Raw genomic sequence first — 13,902 nt, forward strand, 5'->3', positions numbered from 1 at the left:
GGGTGTCACGACAGCTTCAGTCCCCTCAGGCGGATCCCTACCGCTGTCCCGAAAGCGGCGGGGACCAAGCCGACCCCAGCTCCATCGTGAAATGCAGAGCAAGTCAGACGGGTGATTCCTTTGCGAAGCGTGGGCAAACAATTCAGTTCTGAAAGGAAATTTGCTAACGAGAGAGACTTTACCTGCTTTGGAGCTCCGCCTGTTCAAATTCTTCGGCTGTCGGTAGCGGAAAGCCTGCGTCAACATGCTGCCTCAAAGCCGCTGCTCCCTGTCCGGATTCGTCTGGTTCCCACTCTTGGACGAGACCTTTCTGGATAAGGTGGTTACTCAGAATATCTATCGCTGAAGGCAGTGAGTTCACAGCACAAGAGAAATTGGCCAGAACGAAAAGGCAAAGAGCCGCCCAGTGGTAGATGCACTTCCGAGCTCCAACCAGGAAAGCATTCTGTGCATTGCCGCCTCAGGCGGAAAAACTATTACCCATCTTTCCTCAGTGTTTCACACGACAAAGAAAGACAAAGGAATCTGTTCTTCACTTGAGCGGAGCTCCGCAGTTGAGCACGAACACTCTGAAACACGGGACAGAGAAAATACTAAGCTGTCAATTGAGATGCATCTTCCCGTTCAGTCAACTGAGGCCTCGAAACGATCTCAGAATAACAAAAAGGGGGGCAGGTACACCGGGATCATGAACACCAGGCGTTCGTTCACGAATTTGAAGGGGTTGGTACATAATATCAAACCTATCGCACCCACGGGTGGTATGAAATTGGCCTGTCCCTCGCAATTCTTGCGACAAAGTGCAGCGACGAAATTGCAAAAAAGCAGAGGGTGGGGAACGTTGCAACTCATATACTACGAATTTCGCATTTCGTTTGGGGCGCGCAGCTGACTGATGCTGATCTGCAGGAGCTGCACGGCATGCATAGAGTGCCACGTTCTGAGCGTGCAAAATGTGTCGCTGATCTTCGTTCAGGACATCTTCCTTGAACAATCATCGTTTGCTCTTGTGAAAGCTGAAACTCTGCATTTCCCGAACCCTGTCACCTCCTCCCCCAGCGCGTGATACTGGAATGGAAGCAGGAGCGAGGCATGACCTACCGACCGCAGCAGCCCATGGAAGCCATAATCCCTCGTGCAGAGAAACTGCAGGCGTTCCCTTCCTTCGTCTCTCTCGTTTGCGGAAGGCGCGGCGGAGAAGAAGCAGATGGAAGATGGGACGGAAGTGGTAAAGGAACTCGCCTATGAGAAGGCTGCAGGGAGAGAATATACAGGCATCAGTTCAAAAAACAGAAACTTCAACCGCGCGTTACGCACACCCAACTCGACCACCTCTGCCCAAGAGGCAGAGGCGCCTCCACGGTCTCGTGAGAAGCCGACTCAGTACTGTTCACATCGCGCACCAGGTTTCGCTAGTGCTGCTAGAATACGTGGAAACGAGCAGCTAAGTTCAACGTGCAGGGAGTTCCGTTTGGTTCTGTTCCCGGAATTCGTCCAAATCTCTGAGTGGACAAATATCACAGCTCCCCTAAATCTCATGTGTAGAAAACCAAGTCCATTGCGTATGAAAAACTTGTTTCCCAAGCTCTGTTGTGTGGCGTGCATGTTCAAAGTAGCTTGTGTCGTTCCAGTGTGTATCCGGTTCGAGCTGCAGCCGAAGCGAGCTTCGCAGCGAACAGTGACACTGTGTGTCCTTGCGAACAGTGGTTTCACTGTCGGGAATACGTTCTTCGGCCATCTGTTAACCCTGCATCGGGGTTACCGTCAAAGACCTACTGTTTCTTTTGTACGGCGAGGAGTCGCAGAAAGGAAGACTGCTTGTTAAGGCTGTCGCGGTCTCGTCGCTTCTCCTTCTCGCCCTGGGCTGTTCCATAGTCTTCCATTGGGTCCCTTCGGGGCTTCGTTAATCTCGGCTGCTGGGCAACACTAGATTTAGTAAATACTTGCTTTTGTTCTCTCTCTTCGTCTCCGTCGTCTCTCCTGTTTGCAGCCCGCGCTCGTTTGCTCCATTCGTTAACTACCGCTCGTACGCCGAGCCGTGCAGCGGTAAATGCAACTCGTAATAGCGTGGCTAAGAAGAGCGGGAAAACAGGCGTGTGCATAGTTTTGCGGTTCAGAGCATTTTCATCTTTCACCGGGTCAGGGAGCTTACTAGGCGCCCGGCCTTCCATATTTTTGTCCGTCAAGAAATCCCGGTGGCCTTCCGTCCCCAGATGACCAGTGTCTTGCATCCTGATGTATTCTAACCTTTCGCCCATTGCTTCCATTTTCTCAGCCCTCTGTTCTGCTGTACCTGCTCTCAAGAAAATCTCATGCTCTTCTGTATGAGGGCGGTCATCCGCTCTTTGCAGTTCTGCCTCTTCCAATGTTTTAGCGGAACGCAAATTAGAGACGTGTCTTCTCGTTCTTCTTGCCACTGAGACAGCAGAGTACCGAGAGAAAGGAGCTCGGAAATGTGGTTGTGGGGGCCCCTGCCGGCTACCTTGGATTCGATGATTGTCAGCGAGCGGTTCCTCCGATGTCAAACCGATGGATTCAAAAACCCGGCAAATCGTCTCGTCGTCTGCATAGATTCGGAGCCGACTGGAACTGTGGATGTACATCTTGAGAACGACTTTGATGACCTCAATCCACAAGCACACAGAGAAGCGTTTCGTGGCATACAGCTCCTTGCCTCCTTGAAACCGGAAAAAGTAGATTTCAAAAAGGCTCTGGAGCGCCCGAAGGCTTCTCAACCCAAACGTACAACCCTCCACGAGCAGGCGTTGGATTCGTTGCTGGTTGGCTGCGCTCTGCTGAGCGAGAGGAGCCAAGGGAGGGTACTGGTCAGGAGAACAACTTGAGGAAGAAAAGGACGAAGAGGCGGCGCAAGCGGGGTAGAGAGGTGGGGAGGTCACAGGTGGTGTTTCGCTTGGCACGGATGACTCATTCTCGTCTTCGGTCGCCAGTGAGGAGCGGTAGTCCGCATGGACTTGTGAAAGGACATCACAGACAATATTGTGCGGGGCCCGACCTCCAGGATGAAGAAGGTGGTACCGGTATAACGTGAACAGTTGCAAGATAGCCTGGATAAGCAGAAGCATATGTCGGCTTCCTTTGTTTTCTCCTGTTGCCAGGCATCCATCTCGCTCCGAATCTCCTGTCAAAGTAGTCGCGACAGAAGATGGCGCTTGAAAAGACGACGTGTGACGCAGAAAGCGCTGGCATCTCGCACACCTTTGGACTCTAAAGTGGGAGCGTGAAAAATAATGCAGTAGCATCGTTCACGTTGTTCATGTACCTAGAGGCGGCTTTCTAACATAAAAGTAGTTATGGTAAAGAAGATCTGAAGTGAATTGTGAAGCCCCGCCCTCAGTGCCGAGCAAGTGGAGGCGCGGTCCCGCGAGACCGACAGCTGGTCAAATACATGCCAATGAGTATCCCTTGAGCAACGGGAAGGACATCTGACTTCGTGTGAGTATCTCGGCGACTTGATTGCTTCTCTTTACACGTGAATCCTCGCACTTACCCTCCTCTTCGACAGGCACAGTATAGGCGGCTATTTGGAGCATATCCTCGACAAGGTTTCCATACCTCATCATCAAGTCTCTTTGTATTCCCAGAGATCCAGCACCCACACGCTGCAGCCACTCTGTAATCGTTTCGCGCTGGGAGGACCTCGTCGGTTGCAGAGGCACTCCTACGGTGCGCACAGTCTCCAACACAGTTTCCACCTTTTTCTTGCAGAACGTGAACACTTCGTTGCATTGCTCTCTCCAGATATGTTCGGACGTCTCTCTTTCCAGTTCTTTCTGTCTCTTGGGCTCAACATTTTTGTAACCTCTCGCAGCTGAACCCGCTTCGGCAAGACTGCTCGGAAGTTTCTGAGTGATTTCTCTCGGTTCTTTCAAGTTGCCGGCTTCTTTCGCCTCTCTCCTAGCATAGTAACAAAGAAGGGACCGTGGGCATTCGCCGTGGTGGGTAGTTGCTGTCTTCTGATTGCCGTCTTCCTCTCCTTCGCCTCTTTCATCAGGCATCTCCACACCTGGCGCGTGCTGCCTCTGCGCCTGTCCTCGCTGCTTCTCTGTGCAGTGTAGACCGTTGACCCCGCCAGCAGTCCCTAACGGTGGCGAGGAGTCGCGGCGTCTGCTGGTTGCATCTCCCGCACAGAAGGGGGAGTTGAATTTGAAGGTTTCATACGGACTTCTTTGTTTTTCACGTTTTTCGAATTTTTTCCCCGGGACAGCCACTTCGTGGATCCTGTGCAGTGCGTCGAAACGTCCAGCGGAAATCAGGTTCTCTACTAGCTCTTCGTACTCGTCGCGAGCGTGCGCCTCCCTCTCGCGGTGAAGGGCATTCGATTGGATGCTCCTCCTGTGATTGGTTGCTGTTTGACGCCGTCGTACTGTCTCAGAACGCCGGAGTTGTATTCGTGGGCGACAAAGTGCATCGTCTTGCATCATGCGTTCAGCGGAGTTAGGCAGGGAAGTCCTTTCTCTTTCTTGTCCGACAGATGCAGTGAAGCCGGCTTCAAGTTGCGCAGTACGACACGGTACCGGCGAGGCCGTTGGTCGTTTGTTAGAATGGCCTTCTGATGATTCCGTTTCCACTGCACCTTCCTGCAAATTGGTACTTTCTTCCTCCTTTTCCTTTTCATATTTTTCCACTGTTTCACGCCCTTCTTCCTCCTCTTCGTCTGTCTCCCAAGAGATCACGTGGGTTATGTGGCGCTGGTGGCTTCTGGGAGGCGCCAGGGGGGGCGCAGAGTAAGTCAGGTCGTAGAAGGAATGAGAAGAAAAGACAACAGAACGGGAAGAAGACAGAGGAGAGCATGAGGTAGAAGACGGAGCAGGAGAGGTGGAGTGGCGTGAACTGACAAACGAGGCAGACATAGAACAGACCTTACCCCACTCAACAAAAGTGTGCGCTGCCGGGAAGGACGATGAAATTACCCTCCCCGCTGTAATTGAGCGAAAAAGACATACTGTTAAGACGGGCAGTCATCTTTTCGGTCACGTGTATGGCATATACCTTTTCTGTACTTGCCAAGGAAAAGTACTGCTAACGAAAGGGCCTTCTTCCACAGTCGCTTTCCGTCGTCTTGAGCGATATACGCCATTAACCCTCACAATGACCAAGAGTTCCCCCTCGCCACGTGGGTACCAGGCGTTGCACCAATCTTTATCAACACAACGTATAAACGCCCGCCAGCGCCATAAAACACATTAAAATGGAAAATGGATCTACAGATCGGTCCTAGGAGTGGTGCCGTGGATATGAGTTCGGTCGAACGGTGTTCTAGGATCTGAAACGTTCTTTAACATGGTTTATACGTGAATAGCACCGATCTTGGGAAGCACTCGTGTTCTGTTTAGTGAAGCTCGTCCAATTGCTGCAGTGCACTCCATTGGTGCCATCATAAATGATCACAAATGCTTGAATACTGGAAAGGCACCACGAAAAACTCTGTCGACCATAACCTCACAAACGGCGGTCAGCGTGTGTGACCTCTCCCCTGAAGGGAGGACGAGAAAAGCAACAAAGTCTCACGCCTTGCATAAAACGGGTGCCGGAACATGAACACACAAGACAGAACGCAGAAAAACCTGCAAGCCATCAGGCGCTTCGTGCAGGCAAGAGCGGGGCAGTGTTCGTATAGAAAGCATGAGAGCCTGGGCTGGGGCTTTGGGAGGAAAATTGTGGTAAAGAAGAAACGAGAACACAAACACCGTGCATGCGTACCGCTCGATGGTTGTAGGCTATGAAAAGACAGAACGGGGACACAAAAACAGTGGTTAAAAAGCTGAAGGGTAGTAGGCATGAGAGAGGAACCGGCAATCTCCCCGCGCAGATGCGGGACGTGCTGTCTCCAACGCAAGTGCGTGATCCCACCCTGGCATTGTTGCTCGACGTTGTGGCGATAAGAGCCCAGCAACGAATTCTCACCATGTAGATCTGTCTACGCCACCACTCTTTGTGGAAAATATACCCTTTTGGCTGTCAAAACAGAGAGATATGTATGCTTCCCCGTTCTTCTGGACGTTGTCTGTATCCTCGACGCCTGCGTGTCTCCCGTAATCTTGTGCTTCACGATGCATTTTTTGAATTACTGAAATGTCGCTTTTATGCATGTATGGAGGGACACGAATTATCATTATCTGAAGTGTTCAACCATTCTTGCTTCTCCTTCGAGGCCTTTTCCTACCCAGTAGGGTTCTCCGTCACCGACAAACCGACATCGCCCCAAAAAGACGCAGGCAACGTTTGCTCAAGACCAATGTGATCTTGCAAGAACTCCCATAGCCACAGTGTAGTTGTTCGCAGCGAAGTTTCCGTTCAGACTGTCAACTGCTCTGTTTTCAGCTTTTGTGGTTTCCTCGTTTCTCTCAGTAAGGAACGTATTTACAAGGACGTTCGAAACACGTTAAACGTCACGTGGCCAAGCCAGGGTGTCTCCGCTCTTCCAGTTAACTGGAGAGAAATAAACAAAATACAGGACGAAGATCTCTTGCTGCACGGAGGTTTGCAACGTCGCTATCTGTTGCACCACGAGGGCACGACGGAACTGTTTCCTCTCAAACGAAACTGCATGTGCAAGCTCAGCAGTAACAAAACGCTCTTCTGCTGCGGTTTGTTCTTCCTAGAGTTTTGCATTCAGTTTCCGGATTCTTCGGAGCGACCAGGATCCCGGTGGGACGCATCTAGATTTCCTGCTGCTGCACTACAAAGAAAACCTAGACTTCCCGACTCCGAAAACACTCCGCCAGCCGGATAATGCCCCCGCCTTCCAATCCCAAGCTCAGAGGGCGGTCTGTAGCAGCCGACAGCCGATCGTGTTTGTATCGGCCGCGCGTTTACGACAGAGATTGTCACTCCCGGTACGATGGTACTTCTCATAATAACACGTGAGTACTTGTTTTGTCTCGCTGTTCATACGAGCGATAACAGAAAAAATCCATATATACTACGAATAGAACATAACCGACGTGGAATAGGGTATTATCAGATGTGAGAGGTTTCTGCCAATGTCCTGCATAGCCGCTGTCTGCATCCACTTACCTGCTTCGTGTCCCTCACATGTGGAATACAATGTAGCAGATCATTCTCGACGTATGCCGTGTCAATGCTTCAGTATCCCCCACGATTTCTCATACGTCCACAATCTTGCTCGTGCCGAACGACAGCAGAGATAGGAAAAGGCACCGACCACTAACCAAACGGCGGAGAGGGAAGAAGTATCTACTCACTGGGGGCGACTGCCTGCTAGAAACTGGAACCCTTCAGAATACGTTTTTCTATACAGGTGGAAACGCAGCGAGGCATTCGACCCAGAAAAAGATGCCACCAGAGAGATACTGCGGCAAGACCTTGTCGAAATATCGCGGCACTCCTGTCGCGCAGGAAGAGGTATCGGTCATATGTTGCTCTTTACGTTTATGGAGGAAAACGGTTAAGAATGCCAAATGGGAACTCGGTGAGGCAGAAAAACGGTCGCGCAGAAAAGTACCATAAAGTACCACGGACGGAACCCCGTGGGCGTGGCGCAGCTACCCCCAAATCCCCAAACCAGGGGGACTCAGAAATATGGACACGCCCAGACGAAATCTCAACCAGAAACGGCAGTCCTTTTTGCCACTCCGTTCTCTAAAAATCGTCTTTTATGGCAAAAGAGTGACCGCAACTGCAAACATTCTCTGCTTGTTCGTTGTTAACAATGCGAAACTCAGATGCGGCGAGTGTGTCGGAATAATCTACCACAGAATTTTCCAGTAAAGGAACACTGCACTTGTCCACAACCACGCACCACGCATTCTCTCTCATCTCGTTCTGACAATCGCCGCCTTGAAAACTCCTAGGTCTCTCTTCTGCTCCGATGTCCGGGCCTCCATATGGCGAGGCCATGCGGAAAAACCTGGGGGAAAAGAGAAAGAAAATTGGAGAGACGCAACGAATGCACCGCGAGGCCGCATTGCTAAAAGAAGAGGCTTTCTGCTTCGTGGCTTCCTGTGAGACAAGACACCTCCAATCGCATAGAATACTGACTGTACTCGTCCTGCACTGTCCTCATATATGAATATGCGTCCAAGAGTCGTACGTGCGCATGGTCGCAGGAGACCCCAAAACCCTATCTGAGTCCCACCATATCCTCTTGAGATAGAAAGGGAAATCAAGGGCTCTAGATCGACACCCGCTGGTGCAAATGGACGCCACTGCCTGGCGCTCACGGCCGCGTTGTCTTTAACCACATCGGGGTTGCATGCAGCCTTGTTTCGCTCGGCTAGTACAGATATTCAACGCCCCTTTTACTTGTGCACCCCCGACCGCATCGCGAAACGCCACACCAACGCTAACTACGAACTGGTGGATCTGTGGCAACACAAGACTCACAGATGCGTGCCTGCTTGTCGAAAGTCGACGAGCTCTCTGCGTCCGATCAAATCGAAGCAGTACTGGTATCCTGAACACCCGCCACTGATAACACGAACGAGAAGCCCCCAGCGGCGGGGGTACCTCGCTTCCACGAGTACTGCCTTGCGTCTCGCCTGACCTCCCGTTTGGCTCGTCTGTCTCCGACCAGTGCGCGCCCCTGCCTACGATATCTCGCTCCCCTCCATCCGCTCCGTGCCGATTTTGTCCAGGTGACCCCTGGCCCTTGAAGGCGAGCTTCGTCTCTTCATTCGGACGAAAAGATCCTCCCTTCCGTTCCCCAGGAACCCCATCCTGGGCAGCCCCCCGACCAGCAGCTGGAGTGACGACCGAAGACTTTCCACTCTCCGGAACACCCGACCGCGCGGCCGCACTCACACTTTGCGAGGCACCGGCGGCTGCCTGAGCTTCGGCCTCTCTGCGCTTTTCCCAAATCCGAGTCAACCGCTTGGCGGCTGCTGGCGATATGTGGATGACGGCCTCGCCGTCTTCTTTCAGAGTCAGTCGGCCGGGTTGTCCCTCATCTACCGGAGCCTTGAGAGCATCCTTCCTAGGCGACTTGGAAGAGAAGAACGCGCCTGCGTCGTGCGCGAAAAAGCGACAGGCCGAGGTGCTCAGGTGGACACCGTCGCGCTCGCAGGCTAGCCCCCTTCTCACTGGTTTGCTTGGCGGAGGAAAGCCGGCGAAGCAGGAATGTACTCGTCCCTGCGGAGACGGCGCGGCCGAAGCGACGAAAGCCGAAAATCGGGAAGAAGGAAAAGACCCAGAAGGGGAAGAACCGGAAAAAGGTGCACCGCAGCAAAGCAGTGGAGACGCGGAGAGAGAGCGAGGGGAACGGAAAAAGCGTGGCGCTGAGAGCGGCATCTCGGCCATAAAACGGCATGGGCAACCATAATGGACTTGGCCGCGCAGAACACGGGAAAACGGCAGACGAAAACGAATCAAGCGGAGATTTTCTGTATAAGGAAGAATAATCTGCGTCATTTCCGGCAAAAACAGCCGCCTGTCCCAGAAAGCTGACGGCTACACCGGATACCCTTTTCCAACTATGCTCTGAAAGTTGGTATGGGCCTTATCTTTCTCGTGTTACTTAAGGAACGGATGGAATGAGACCGCTCCAGAGAACCCCAAGACAGAAAAGGGAAAATCGGGAGAGAGCAACACAGTACCCGCCGCGAATTCAGGAGCTGAAAATATTGCAGTAGCGGCATACCAGCGGTAGGGCCATGTCCGACACCAGAGGCACATGCAGTGGAGCACGGCCTCAAAAAACAATCGCTTTATATCAGTGGAAACGTCCTGCCGGGAAAGGCACCTCCGCGCGCCGCAGAACGGCAAACGAAAAGCGACTGTTTCCGCTGAAACGCGCTCCACCCCGGCGAGGGGAAAAACAGCCAAGGGACTGAACACAGGAGGTTCGCTCGCCAAAAGGACCACCAGCCGGATGAAGCATCGAAAAACGCCAAAGTACGCTGATGAAGGAACGAAAAGGAATGGCCGCCAAAGCGAAACGGGCCTTGTTCGTCTTCTTGCGACCGCAGACGAACAGCCGAATTTGTGTTTTTGGCGACAGAGAAGCGCACGCCATATAGAGCGGTGAACACGAGCGAGCACTAAGAATGCACTCGAGGCGGACCAGACTGCAGGTCGGGGGGAAAATGTGTCAAAACGTGTGGTCAAACAAAGGACCACAGTGCTTTTCCAACGCCTGAGAAAAGGCGTGAGGTGTTGCGATGCGTTCGTTGTTCCACGGCCTAGCTGCAAAAATCAGAGCGAACCTGGTCGGTCCCTCAGGCTCGACACGACCTCATTTGTGACCTTCGCGCCGATACTATTTCTCCAAAGGAACACGAAAAGGCAGAAGACTGACGGGTAAACCCCGAACATCAACTACAGGGAAGACTGCAGCCAGCGCGCTCAACAGCGACACCCGCAACCTGTCGAAGCGTTTTAGGCCTCGACTGACTAAAACGTGGGCCATCTTTGCGGGATGACAGAGCGATGCCGTTCTCATCCTAACCCACGAGGAGAACCAGCAAGCTGTGGCCGAACTGAGACACAAGGCAACGGTTAGAAAAAAGGAACTCCCTCTGTGCCGGAAAAGCCTCAGTAGATGTGCAATTTTTGTCTGCTGGGTGTGCCATCCAGGCTCCAAGCCGCCCGATGTCTCTCGTGCAACGCACATCAAGTGACCTTCGAGGGATCTCACAAGAACCTTTCTCTGCGCACCCCGTGAATATATACAAAGACTGTTCTCTCTATACCCTTTCGACTTGCTATTTCAAACAGCTCTTTTGATCTGCTCGGAAAAATTTCTGAAAGCACGCCGGCTTCTTGCTCTTGACCCGGTCGTGGACGCGAGCGAGACCAACGACCAACCCCTAAATCTGCCTCTCCAACGGGAAAACCAGTGTCGATACGGATCTACAAGCGTAATCGGATCAGGGGAAAGTGCGCGCATAGACGCACGAACAAATCTATGCATTTTTTATTAACATAATCTGATGGACCGAGCGAATGATCCTACGTGGGGTCGCGACTGTGTGTGCTTTCCACGGCCTGCACTCTGACGCATTCTGTGTAGCGACTATTTTCTTGACTCTCTCTGCGACACGAAACAGGCATCTACGCATTGCCTGCTATGAGGGAATGAATGTGGTTGTGTTACCAAAGGCAACAGACACCGCCGGAAAACTCCGTGATTCCTCTAGCGAGTCCTGTGTCCGCAACACCGCGTGACCAGATCGACACCAACCCCATGCCATCTACGCGGGGGTGTTGCAAAAACTGCGAAACGCCTGCAATGACCCTGCGCAGCTTGGACATAGATCTCGTTCCAAGTGCCTATATCTATTCAGATCTTTGCATTTCTTTTGCTCAGAGAAACGCGTGCAAAGACACACACGGTTGTGTATAAATATTTGGCCGCGCGCTCGAATTTGCGGCGAGGGTCTGTGTGTATCGGTGTGACTCCCCCGCCGGTCTGCGTGGTGGTTTTCACTCCCCTCGCTGCAGTTTTCGGCTGCCTGCCTTGTGTCTCTGGATACGGCGACCGTAAGTCTGTTTCGAATATATGCGGTCGACGGACACGCGGAGGGCGTCGTCTGCTCAGTTGCTGTGTTGCATCCTCAGACCGCCGACTACGTGCTTCACGTTTCTTCACATTCGATTCTCACGGCGGCGGACGACAGGAAAGAGAGCGAGAGATTCGCGCGCGTGTAGAGCGGCAAGAAGGGGGGGGGGTTCCAACTCCCGTGCAATGGGTTCGTCCTCTACCTCGTTTTCTGAAAACAAAAAACTGCAACCTTTTCTGTGGTTCTTGGGGGGCAGAACCGGAATTTCCACTGCTTGTGGTTGTACGCGATCTAATCTCATACATGAATGTGCGTACACATAATACCTGAACCCTGCGTGGTGGTTTCTACACCTTTTTCTCGCTCTTTTTTTCTCCTGGGTGTGTTTGTCTGTCTCTTAACTTCCCTCTCCTTTTCCGTCTGTTTTTTTTTCTTCCTTCGTCTACGGATTCCTTCTTTCGGCTTTCCGTTTCGTGTCACTCTCAAAAACACCCCTTTTCTCTTGGGAATGCTGCCGAAGAAGCAGGCGGGCGGAAGATAACAGCCACCGAATGAGGCCGCCTATCTCGTAAAGGTACTCCTTTCTGGGTCTCTTTTTCCCTTCTAGGCGACTTGCGAGTGTTTGTGTTTGTCATCTAGTGTTCTTCTACGCTCTCTCTCTTTCGCACGCAAGTGTTGCTCGCCCGTACTCCTGTTTGTTTCTCTCGGTTCACCTTCACCTCCCACGCTGCTTCAACCGTTGTCCTGCGCCCCTTTCCACGAATTTAAACCTGTGGCCGTTAAACAGTTGTTTTTTGCCTGTGTCTCACATATTTCACTTTCCTTCTGCTAGCGTGCTTCCGTCCGTGCCTCTTCTCAAATTCTGTCGCACACTTTCCGGTGTCTTTGCGCACTCTCGAGGTTCCCCGGGGTGTGTCGTCTCGTGGTCAGGTGTATGTACAGTGAAACCTAGGTGCACTGCGTGTGGCCGGAACGAGACGATGGCGGGGCCGTTGCTGCGGATCACTCCCGAGAAGGTGATCGAGTTTCCGGTGGTTCTCTTCAGCTCGTCTACAGTCGAGTTGCACTTGGAGAACACTGCTGATACGTTCGTCGCCTTCAAAATCAAGACCACGGCGCCAAAAAGCTACCTCGTGCGCCCGTCGACCGGGATCATTCCGCGAGGTGGAAAAGAGGTTGTCCACATTGTTCTGCAGCCGCTCTCGGAAGAGCCAACGCGTCCCTGCAGCGACCGCTTCCTCATTCAGTCTACCGCAGTCTCCTCGGACGCACCCTTGGCGCGCGACTACTGGCAAACTCTTGATCGAGACCGAATCGAAGACACGCGCCTTTCTGTCGTCTACCGCACGAGCAGCTCTTCGGGAGACCATGTAGGGGGCGCCATGGGAGCAGCTGACGGGAACGGGCCGTCCTCTGGTCGAGGCGGATATGGCGGCGCGAGTAGCAGTCAAGGCGGCAGCTATTCCGCGGATTTGAAGAGCCGATATGACCAGCTGGTCGAGTATGCTCTGGCCCTGGAGCGGCATAAAGACGAGCTCGTGAAAGAGAACGAGGCGCTTAAAGCTCAGATCGGGCGAAAGGGTGCTGCACAGAAAAGCGGAGGAATGGGTGTCTTTGAGCTGTGGCATATCCCCGTGTACATTTTCATTGGAGTCGTCATCTGGTACTTCTTCGGCAGGTCTGCTGAAGTCACCAAGTAAATAGGACCTGAAACGAGGAGAAAAACAGGGGGAGCTGACAGAGACGTCGAAACACGGACTGCGGTCACTCGCCCTTGGAATACCCCTATCCATCTCTCTTCATTTGCGAAACAGCAAAACATACTCCAAGAGCGGGCGACCTGAAAAAACCCGTCGCAACCACCCGCCACCCAACGTCTACGCTGATTCTCGTTGTTGCGCCAACCATTAATTCTCGAAACCTGTACACGACTCCGCGTATGTACAGGCCCATATGCATATATATATATATATATATATATATATCGATATAAATATATATGCACACGTGCAGGACAGCGAGACGAGGTCGAGGGGAGGCGTGCTTGGGAAGTTGCGAAGGTGAATGAGGGTGTCGCTTGAGTCCTACGTCTCGTGGGCCTCAAAACGGCGGGGGGATATGCGTCTTGAAAGAGCTGCCACAGACCCTGCCCCTAACAGTCACACGGCGTGTGTTGTCGAACACTTGAGGGCTGATACGTTCGTGGGTGTTCTCGGGGCGACGTTTCTCAGCACCTCTTTCGTTGTCGGGAGGATAGAGGATCGACAGACTTCGTTCAAAAGTTCGTTTTTTTGTTCACCTGGTCATTTTTTCCTTGGTCCTTTTTTCGTGTGTCAGCACGCCTGTGAAAGACATCTCGGACTTCTCTCTTTTTCGCTCTTCTGGCCCACTGGAAAGTATGCACAGTTACACTGACGTGAAG

The 13,902-nt window shown here is 52.5% G+C and overlaps 2 protein-coding genes across 2 annotated transcripts; one reads left to right on the top strand and one right to left on the bottom strand.

Annotated features, from left to right (window-relative positions):
* Window positions 1-7,623: 7,623 nt before the first annotated feature.
* NCLIV_011310 (putative iron-sulfur cluster assembly accessory domain containing protein) lies at window positions 7,624-9,270 on the bottom strand (the record flags this gene model as incomplete). The annotated part of the gene is made up of 2 exons (XM_003880649.1): window positions 7,624-7,891; window positions 8,357-9,270. 2 exons carry the CDS (start codon window positions 9,268-9,270, stop codon window positions 7,624-7,626), a joined length of 1,182 nt encoding a protein of 393 aa, XP_003880698.1.
* A 3,190-nt stretch (window positions 9,271-12,460) lies between these two features.
* Window positions 12,461-13,180, top strand: NCLIV_011320 (vesicle-associated membrane protein-associated protein A, related; the record flags this gene model as incomplete). The annotated part of the gene is made up of 1 exon (XM_003880650.1): window positions 12,461-13,180. One exon carries the CDS (start codon window positions 12,461-12,463, stop codon window positions 13,178-13,180), a length of 720 nt encoding a protein of 239 aa, XP_003880699.1.
* Between the last annotated feature and the right edge of the window lie 722 nt (window positions 13,181-13,902).

The sequence above is a fragment of the Neospora caninum genome, chromosome IV (genome assembly GCF_000208865.1).
Source record: "Neospora caninum Liverpool complete genome, chromosome IV".
NCBI classification, from domain to species: domain Eukaryota; phylum Apicomplexa; class Conoidasida; order Eucoccidiorida; family Sarcocystidae; genus Neospora; species Neospora caninum.